Source organism: Rhineura floridana, chromosome 7, assembly GCF_030035675.1.
Source record: "Rhineura floridana isolate rRhiFlo1 chromosome 7, rRhiFlo1.hap2, whole genome shotgun sequence".
In the NCBI taxonomy this organism is placed as follows: domain Eukaryota; kingdom Metazoa; phylum Chordata; class Lepidosauria; order Squamata; family Rhineuridae; genus Rhineura; species Rhineura floridana.
Window position 1 is genome coordinate 146,728,294 of NC_084486.1, and position 10,293 is coordinate 146,738,586.

At 43.7% G+C, this 10,293-nt stretch overlaps 1 protein-coding gene across 1 annotated transcript in view; it reads right to left on the bottom strand.

The window, feature by feature from the left end:
* Positions 1–7,645, bottom strand: part of LOC133389719 (cytochrome P450 2J2-like) — a 30,802-nt gene extending 23,157 nt beyond the window's left edge. The window contains exons 1-2 of the mRNA XM_061637745.1: positions 7,628–7,645; positions 5,152–5,262 (exon numbers count right to left, since the gene is read on the bottom strand). Coding sequence (XP_061493729.1) covers positions 5,152–5,262; positions 7,628–7,645 — 129 coding nt within the window. The remainder of the gene's footprint in view (positions 1–5,151; positions 5,263–7,627) is intronic.
* Between the last annotated feature and the right edge of the window lie 2,648 nt (positions 7,646–10,293).

The window sequence follows — 10,293 nt, forward strand, 5'->3', positions numbered from 1 at the left end:
CTTCTTACAATATAAAAAAGATTTTGATTAAGGTCCCATTCAAATACATACGTTCCCCGAGTAAGAAAGGCTTAGCAACCTGTTTCCGTGCAATTATGCAACTTTGGGAGGGAAGATTTAGAATGGTTAATGATAATCCAACCCACATCTTGAATGCATAAATAAACTGGACAAATAAACTGGAAATTCTAATTGTTGTCCTCACTGCAGCATACTTTATGAGGGAGTTAATACAGGTTAATATAGGTTCTTTATGGGACTTGTTTTTATGGATTTTGTGATTTCTGTATATTAACTTTCCCCTGCATATTGTTATCATTATTTTATTCCATTTCCCCCCACTCTGGGACTGAAATATTATACAGCCACAAGAGTGGCTGTATACTATAGCCAGCATGGATTTTTCACATTCCGCAATGTTAAATGGAAAATACCCCCGCACGCCATTCTGATGCTTCCCATAAGCTCATTTCAAAACAAAACCTTACAAAACTTATAGTTCTGAACTCAGAAACACTTGCTTAACAACCCTGTCAATTTTCATGGCAATACACAAAACAGTCAGAGAGAATCAAGAGTTCAAAGTCTAAAAAGAGAGAGAAAAACCTCAGAGCCCTTTTGGACTTTTTTCTGCCAGAGTTCTCATAATCTGTTGAAATTCATTAAAAATCAGCCATGTTCGCAGAGTAGCTGTAATCCTAATACTAACCTTGCCCCATACTCTGACCTTCATCTACTGCAGTTTAAAAGTTAAAAAAATGCCTGGTTGATTTTTAATTAATTTAAGAATTTTTGGCTGGAAGCCTATTATAATGCGGGGCATGCTCAGTAAGGACCAACTGTCAGTGTTCTAAAAGCCTCACAGCTGCTGGGCTTGGCTAATCAGAGGGCCACACCCACATCAGAATTGATTTCATGTGAGACAGTCATGGCTTCCCTCAAAGAATCCTGGGAAGTGTAGTTTGTGAAGGGTGCTGAGAGGAGACTCCTATTCCCCTGAGAGAATGGTTAACAGTCAGCCACTCTGATTGAAGGTCTGTGAGAGGAACAGGGCGTCTCCTAGCAACTCTCAGCACCCTTCACTAACTACACTTCCCAGGATTCTTTGAGAGAAGCCATGATTGGCTTTGAGCCATGGCTTTGAGAGAAGCCATGATAAATTCTTTTAAATTGTTTTTAAAAGATGTGTTTTTAAATTTGTATATTTCTTTTTATTGTTTTTAGTTATTGTAAACCGCCCAGAGAGCTTCGGCTATGGGGCGGTATATAAATACACTAAATAAATAGATAAATAAATAATGATTGTCCAAAGTGTAATAGAGGCCTGGTGTGGATGTGGCCAGGGACAGCTTTGTTTTAAATTTGGGTGGGAGGTAGGGTTGCCAGGTTCAGGGCCTGAGACTGATCCTGTATCTTTAGTAGAAGAGAAAGTCAGTCAAGTGCAGGTGTTCTTGCAACAATGTAATGGGAAAAACCACAAGGTAGAATTCTCCCTTCCCCCTGCCCAACTTTGAAAGATACAGAAGACATCTTGGTTGGCAGGCCCAGCCTGGTCAGTTTTACCTATCCTAATCATGATTGCATAGGAGTATATCCGATTCAACTGAATAATCATACAAATGATCAGACCTACCTTTTCCCTCCTTCCCCTTTCCTTTCCCTTTCTCCTCCCCTGCCCTCTTCCTTCTTCTGCCTCCCCTGCCCACTCCATCCCTCCATCCCTCCCCCCCCGGTCAGTTTTACCTATCCTAAGCATGATTGCATGGGAGTAAATCGCACTGAACTCAATAAACATGCAAATGACCACATCTGTCCTTCTCCCCTCCCCCTCCTGCCTGCTCCCATCCCAGTCCTCCCCTCTGCCTTTCCACCCCTCCCTCCTCCCCCTCCTCCCTTCCCCATCCCCTGTGGTCAGTTTCATCTATCCTAAGCATGATTGCCGTGTGTGTGTGTAAATCCCACTTAACTCCATAAGCATGCAAATGATCAATCCATTCTCAGCAAACTTGCGCGGGATCCCATTTCTTACCTCCCGGATTAAAAAGCAAGGAAATTCACTAATACGCAAAAAACCTTGCTGTTTAAGAATGTACCTATAGCCCACAGATATTTCTACCAAACTTTAAAAAGCAGAGAAATTGGGCAGCTATAGTGAATGCACCAGGGGAGCAGGAGACCTGAACTCCTCTCTGAGATATTGTACTGCCCTACAAAGTTGTCAAAATGCAAACACAATTTGGGTTGTCTTTCACAGTCCAATCCACTTGCTGTGTAGCTTTGAAGAATTTGGTAACATGTGCCTCTGAGCATATGGTGAGTGGTAGCAACACCTGTAATCAGCCCAAATAATAGAAAGAAGATATGTCCTGTGCTGATTTTGTTTTAGCCGGGAGGAAGCAACATTATTAAGACAGTTGATATAGTTGAGATGGTCACTTTAAATATGTCTGATTTACTTTGCAATTTTAGTGAAGTTTCCTATAGGAAATCATTGCCGTTTGCTTTTGTTTCTATGAATATGTGAAGTACAGCAACACTTTGCAAAATTTATACTAAAAAAATTCCAAAAATAATTGTGGAATAATGGCACTGACTTCTGCAAAATAGTCTCCAGTGGACCTCAGAAGTATCTCAATTTGCACAAGATAAGACAGTGGAAGGTGAAATATATTCTAGCAAAATTCTAGATGTGCTCTATGTTTTTAATTGATCGTGAACACCTTGCCTTAAATAAAGTGGTTTAAACATAGCAGGCTGAAAACATGCATCTTCTTTTTTCCAACAACTAGAGTCATTGCTAAAGTAGCAGCATATTGTAATCAGTCTGATTTTACATTAAACTGCAGTTTCAGATTCAACTGTTAATGCACCCAAAATGGAAATAGAACATAACCTCCAATATAAAACACAAAAGGCTGTCTTCACCATCACATGACAATGACCAATAAAAAGGCTCTGAAATTAATAAAAATACATTTGACACAGATTTCTAGGATGAATAAGGAGGGGGGAAATTTTCTGGTTTAGATTCTCTGTAGAAACATTAGTAACACAGGAAAGAAGCAAAGTAAGAAGAACACCAACAAACATACAAAAATATAATTATCCATCTTTGGGGATGGCAGGTGTTGCCACCACTCACCACATGCCCAGAGGCGCATGTTACCAAATTCTTCCAAACTACACAGCAAGTGGATTGGACTGTGAAAGACCAACCCAAATGGTGTTTGCATTTTGACAACTTTGTAGGGCAGTACAGTATCTCAGAGAGGAGGTCAGGTCTCCTGCTCCCCTGGTGCATTCACTATAGCTGCCCAATTTCCCTGCTTTTTAAAGTTTGGTAGAAATATCTGTGGGCTATAGGTACATTCTTGAACCGCAAGGTTTTTTGTGTATTAGTGAATTCAATTAAGAGTAGGTTATAAATGATAAACCAGACATGTGCATAATATGCCAATTAGGCTTACCAGAGTTGGGGGGGGCTGGACTGGGATATGGTGATGGTTACATCTTGTCCTCAGTTGAACTCTGGTTGATTACTCTGAACTACATGACCACCTTATTGTTGGGTAAAAATCTTCTCTACTTATTTATTGGGGGGGGATGCATATACTGTACTAGTGTGAAGTTTGCATATAAAAGTATATTATATTAATGAAAACAGTATTTAAGCCTAATGAAGACTTTCCTCTTTCAACAAGCCTTTTAAGTTGAGACCTATCCCAGTCTGCATCTGTGTTGGAATTGCTTTTTAATATGTTCTTAAGCCTTCTTTTAAAAATGTTTTTAATCTTAGATGTTTTGAAACTTTTCTTTAAGTATTGTTTTTGAAGATGTTTTGTTTTAATGAGTTTTAAAGTTTGTTTTTATTATGTTTTAATGTTTTTGGTGCTTTTGTTTGCCACCCTGGGCTCCTGCCGGGAGGAAAGGTGGGATATAAATCAATAATAACAACAACAACAACAACAACAACAATAATAATAGCATGCAAAAATACTTTCCAGAAACATGTACATTAGGAGAAATTCTGATGAATTTGCATGACTTTAAAAAAAAATCCAAACTGATGTGGAAATGCATAGAGCTAAATTAAAGACTCAAAAAATGAGAAACCGGGAGAAATAAAAATGAACAGATTCACCCATTCTACCGTGGGGGTTTTTTTGGGTGGGGGAGAGATTATATATCCTGCATTGCAGCATTAGTTTGAGTAAGCAACATACCCATGTTAAGCAGAGTGGTGATGAGAGAGGAACAGCATGGTGATGGAAGACAGAGCTGTGGGCATCCGGCTGATTGTCATGTGCCCCCTAAACTAGCCTGCTGCCCTCTGGTTGTGGTGATGGACCCTTTGCTGAAGCCCTGGCCCACATGCCAGCATTGGCCTTCAAGAAGCTGGGTCAGCTTCAGAAGCCACAGTGAGAGGTTTTTCCTGTGTGACCTGGGACATCCTAAATTCCCCACTAGATTAGACACATGTATCTTGTGAGCCCTGCTTTCACCAGAAATGGGTCATTCTCTGAATCTCAGTTTTGATCAGTCTCTCATTTTTCCAGTTACAACTTCAGTGCTCTACATTTCCTCATCAGTCTGTGGTTTTTTTTTTTTAAAAAAATTCTCATAAAATTCATCAGCATTTTAGTGATAACTTCTTCCAGTGTACGCATGTCTGCTTCACTAGAAACAACAATAATGCTGGGAAAAAACAGAAGGGAGTAGAAAAAGAGGAAGGCCAAACAAGAGATGGATTGATTCCATAAAGGAAGCCACAGACCTAAACTGACAAAATCTGAAAAGGGTGGCTTATAACAGATGCTATTGGAGGTCATTGGTTCATAGAGTCACCATAAGTCATAATCGACTTGAAGGCATAACAACAAACATGTCTGCATGCAGTTTTGCCAATAATCGCGTTTTTGCAAAGCAATTTCCCCCCAAATAATGCATGTTTGCATGCTATTTTCATGAACGTATGCACTTTTGTAGACATTTCTTGGCTAGAGAACTGCAATGTAAAATTTAAAGAAATGTGATTTTTGCATTTCAGCTGCTTTTTGCTTCTTATATTGTTTCAGGAAGTATACGTTTGAATCAAATTTCTCCTCCATCCCTAGGTGACACAGCCATATGGGAAAACATCCCTTAATGTGCAAAAAGTGTGCCTTGATGCCATCCAAAGCCAAAGCACCACAGAGTCCCCAGGATAGGTAACGGAAGTGGTCCTGGTGAAAGGTACCCACTGGCCCGCTGCAGCTTCCAGAACTGCAGAATCAGAAGAGACACCACTACAAGGGCAAACCAGCTGCTTAGCTCCATCACCACCTTGTGGTTTTACGCCTTGCTTCTGTTCTGAAATATCTGAGGCAGGCTGGGTTGCCTTTCCTTCTCATTCTTCTGAAGGATTTACTGCTTCGCCTCTCTGGCTTTTATATTTGCCAGCGGGGCAGATTGCCAAACCTTCAAGGCATTTCAGGATGCAAGCGTAGAGTTGTGAGATGCCCAGGGTGTGGTGTTCCCCCTCCAGGCTGACAGATGAGTGGCAGAAACTCCAGGTGGGTCAGAGATTGACTTCCAGGCAAGGTGGCAGCAGAGTGATTTTAAATGTTTTTTAAAAATCCACCATAGTTTTTCCTGGCATTTCCTGGGGATCTCTTACTTAATTTCACTGTATTTCAAATAATTTCTGGGTAGTAGTCCCCCAAAATCTGTTTGGTTTAAATTTGTAGTGCTCCGTGGTGCAGAGTGGTAAGCGGCAATAACGCAGCCGAAGCTCTGCTCATGGCCAGAGTTCGATTCCAACGGAAGGAGGAAGTCGAATCTCCGGTAAAAGGGGTCGAGGTCCATTCAACCTTCCATCCATCCGTGGTCGGTAAAATGAGTACCCGGCACACGCTGGGGGGCAAAGAAAGGCCGGGGAAGAAATTGGCAATCCCACCCCATATATACGGTCTGCCTAGTAAATGTCGCAAGACGTCACCCTAAGAGTCGGAAACAACTCGCACTATAAGTGCGGGGACACCTTTACCTTTTTATTTGCTCATTAAGAGCACTCCCACAGCAGCAGCTAATCTCTCCTGCTGCTGCTGTCTCTGACCATCTGTGCCTCTGCCTTCAACTAACACTGATGAGATCTCATTAGGGTTGCCAGGTTCAGGGCCCGAGACTGATCCTGTATCTTTAGGAGAAGAGAAAGTCAGCCAAGTGCAGGTGTTCTGGCAACCCTGTAATAATGGGAAAAGCCACAAGGTGGAATTCTCCCTTCCCCCTGCACAACTTTTAAAGATACAGAAGACCTCTTGGTTGCCAGGCCCTGCCTCCAAGAGGTCTTCTGTATCTTTAAAAGTTGTGCAGGGGGAAGGGAGAATTCCACCTTGTGGCTTTTCCATTACACTGCTGCAAGAACACCTGGACTTGGCTGACTTTCTCTTCTCCTAAAGATACAGTATCAGTCTCAGGCCCTGAGCCTGGCAACCCTACAACGATTATTCTAGCAGCCCAAGGCTATTTTGAGTTTGCAGTAACAGAAGCAGCATCAGCGGTGAGACCACAAAAATCCAGAGCAGCAGCAGTGAATGGGCAATTTTAAAAAAGGAAAAACTGTTTTCTAAGTATCCCCGGCATTAAAAACAGCAGTTTAAGTTGATTAAAATTAATGATTAAAGTCCTAAATGAATGCAGGAGTGTAGGAGGAGAGAGAGGGAGTGGCAGTGCTTAGGTAGATAGGAGAGTTGCAGCTGCCTCTTCTCCCTCCCTGATGCCCTGCCCAGGTTGCTTGGGGTCATCAAATCTGACCTGTAGCCATATGGGGCTGTTAGAATCCTATTCTGTCAAATGGGCATGATTTGGTTCAGGCCTCAGCCTAATCTGGTGCACAGCCCTAGACCAGACCCTTTGAATCAATGGGAACTTGGTAAGTAAGTTGACACGTACATAAGTTCCACTGCTTCAATGGGTCTACACTAGTTGGGACTAGCAATTGGACTGGCGATGTAGCTTTTGTTCTCCAACAGACATAGTGTTTGTTATATACATATAAAAAAGTTTGTTTCTAACCTGCTCCTGTTGGTTCTTTTAACTCCTTGTTTTTCTATCTTTACCTTAATGGTGGAATTGTGAACGATTCCCTCACTTCAGCTGGGTCTTTTAGCTAAGATTTCTATCTTAATTTCCAGCCAGAGAAATATTTTCTCATTTGTTAGACTTTGTGTTTTGTATTGGAATTACATGCTCCAAGCAACTGTGGCTGATGCTTAATGTATCGTGCTTAATGACATCAGTAGGGCCCGCTCCTGTGACATCACTAGGGGCTGTTTTGGCCCTGAAATCTCAGGACCTGGGATGCTCCTGACCTGGCAACCCTATCAGGTGACAGATTACATGCCAATCACATCTTAGGGAGATTTCAGGGAAGGGTGCTGGTAGATTGAAGGTCCAGGGAATGCCTCTCTAGGCAAAGCAGATATGGTTCTACTGAAGTACAGCAAGCATAGCAAGCATCCTTGGATGACTTTCCACCCAGTGACCAGTCCTGATTGAGCTAGTGAAAGAAAAGCTGTGCCTGACCCCAGTTTTGTGTATGTTTTGTAACTTTTGCTGCAATAAAGCTTCTACTGGCTACTCAGCTCACTTTGTCCTGGCCTCCCATTGCTGTAATCACTAATTTGGTGTCAGGGTCTTCTCAAAGGAGGAGTATGGGGAATGGGGCAGATCTCTACCTGGCCAGTGACCCTGAAGAGCCATCTGATCTGGACAAGCACTGCAAGTCCCCACATCAGCAGCCCAGGATCCTGGGAAGCTCTTATGCTCTCCTCCATGGCCCCCAGAGCCAGAGGAATAGAGGGGATGGCAAGCCAGACAGGTGCTTCAGGGCCACCATGAAAGTGTCGTGCACTTGAAGCATCTTGGGAGGAGGGGGAAGCACATGGAAATGGACCTGCTCATGTCAGGGGCTGGCTGAGAGCGAGGAGGGGGTGGAGCCTCTGGCTCCCACAGAAGCTCCTAGTCTGAGCTGCTTCCTTGCCGAGGCAACAGCAGTCTTCCTTAACCCTATCCTGCAGAGGCTATACTCTGCTGGTCAGGGGACAATATGCTTCCGAATACCAGTGGCTGGAAACTGCAGGAGGCGAGAGTGCTCTTGCACTCAGGTCCTGCCTGCGGGCTTCCCATAATGGGCATCTGGTTGGCCCCAGTGAGAACAGGATGCTGGACCAGATGGGCTGGTGGCCTGGTCCTGCAGGCTCTTCTTATGTCCTTATGTTCTAGAACCTGGCAGACATCCAGTGCTATCCTGCCGTGGTGGGATTCCTCAGAGCCAAGCTCAAAAACAGAATGATCCAGACTGCCCTCACTACCCCTTCCAGCTTGTTTCTGCCTGTGAAACAGGGCTTCGAGACTCTGGAAGGATGGCGGACTGATGGGATCGAAGGCAGAGGCAACTACTTCCGGTTCTGTCCCCCATCCTCCACCCTGATGAGTTTCTACAAGGGCAAATCTGAGACTAAGGGGGAAGAGGAGGAGGAAAAGGTAGTTGACAGGCAACCTCATCCCCTGGACTGGTTTTAAGTAAGGAGGCAGGCAAGTGAGGGCTGGTTGGGAGCAGATGGAGGTTGGCGGGGCAGGGCCATCATAATTAAAAACAAAGAAAAACCTTTAAAACAAATATAGATATCTAAATTATAGATCTGGTTTAGGCTTGCCGGAACAAAACAGGTTTTCAGCAGGAGTTGCTAGGAGAGTCCAGAGTGTTTTAGCAATCAACGCCTCCACCCAGGGAACTCGGGGAATTGTAGCTCTGCGAGGAGAACAGGAGTCTCCTAAACAACCCTCAGCACCCTTTACAAACTATTATTGTTGTTGTTGTTGTTGTTTGAGTTATATCCTGCCCTTCCTCCCAGCAGGAGCCCAGGGCAGCAAACAGAAATGCTAAAAACACTTTAAAACATCATAAAAAGACCTTAAAATACATTAAAACAAAACGTTAAAAATATTCTAAAAAGCTTTAAAAACATCTTAAAAAAAAGGTTAAAAACATATTATTAAAAAAACATATGAAAAGCAATTCTAACACAGATGCAGACTGGGATAAGTCTCAACTTAAAAGGCTTGTTGAAAGAGGAAAGTTTTCAAAAGGCGCCGAAAAGATAACAGAGATGGCGCCTGCCTGATATTTAAGGGGAGGGAATTCCACAGGGTAGGTGCTGCCACATTAAAGGTCCATTTCCTATATGGTCTTTCAGGTATCTTGGTCCCACGCTGTCTAGGGCTTTGTACACCAAAGCTAGAACCTTGAACTTGGCCCAGTAGCAAATGGGCAGCCAGTGCAATTATTTCAGCAGCAGTGCGACATGCTGGTGATACCCTGCCCCAGTGAGCAGTCTTGCCACCGCATTTTGCACCAGCTGCAGCTTCTGGACCAACCTCAAAGGCAGCCCCACATAGAGCGCATTACAGTAATCCAGCTTGGAGGTTACCAGTGAGTGGACAATAGCGGTCAGACTATAACATTTAATAAAAATGTTGAAGAGCACTGGGCCCAGGACCGAGCCCTGTGGTACCCCACTTGTTACTTCTGCCCAGTTTGAGAAGGAACCATTGATAAGCACTCTTTGAGTACAATTCTGGAGCCAACTGTGGATCCACCTGATAGTTGTTCCATCCAGCCCACATTTCACTAGCTTGCTAATCAGAATACCATGGGACACTTTGTCAAAAGCTTTGCTGAAGTCGAGATATATATATGAGGGAAAGATGGCGGCAGGTAACACAAGCTGTTTTAACCTTCCTCCAACTTCTGGAAGCGATTGGCAGTTTTACTAGTGCCAATAATGCCAACAGCCAGAGCCAGTAGTACTGTTAAACCTGCCGACACAAGCTTGCCTAGCTTGAATGCGACGGACCTGCCGCTAGCTGGTTTGTTTGTTTGTTTGTTTACTCGCTTCATCAGCCTCCAAGGCCTCTAACCCCACGGCCTCCTGCAAGAGCCTTTGAAGCCTTAGAAACAAGAGCCTTTGAAGCCACCTACCGCTCCCCTCCAACTTGCAAGATTGCATGCAGGGGGAAAACCCTGAGGGCGAGAAACCAGAAGCAAATTGGTAATATCCCACAGGGCGGGGAAAGAAAGACTTCAGAAGGAATAGCTATCAGCCAGCAGAACGACACGGGAGGAGAACCGCTTGGCCATTACCATAAGTCAATTAAAGACAAAGACAAATCATACCCATATCCCAAATTGTCTGGCTTGCCCTGCCTCTGTCTGTATTACATCTCAAGTTTTAGAGGGCTCTGGGACTAACA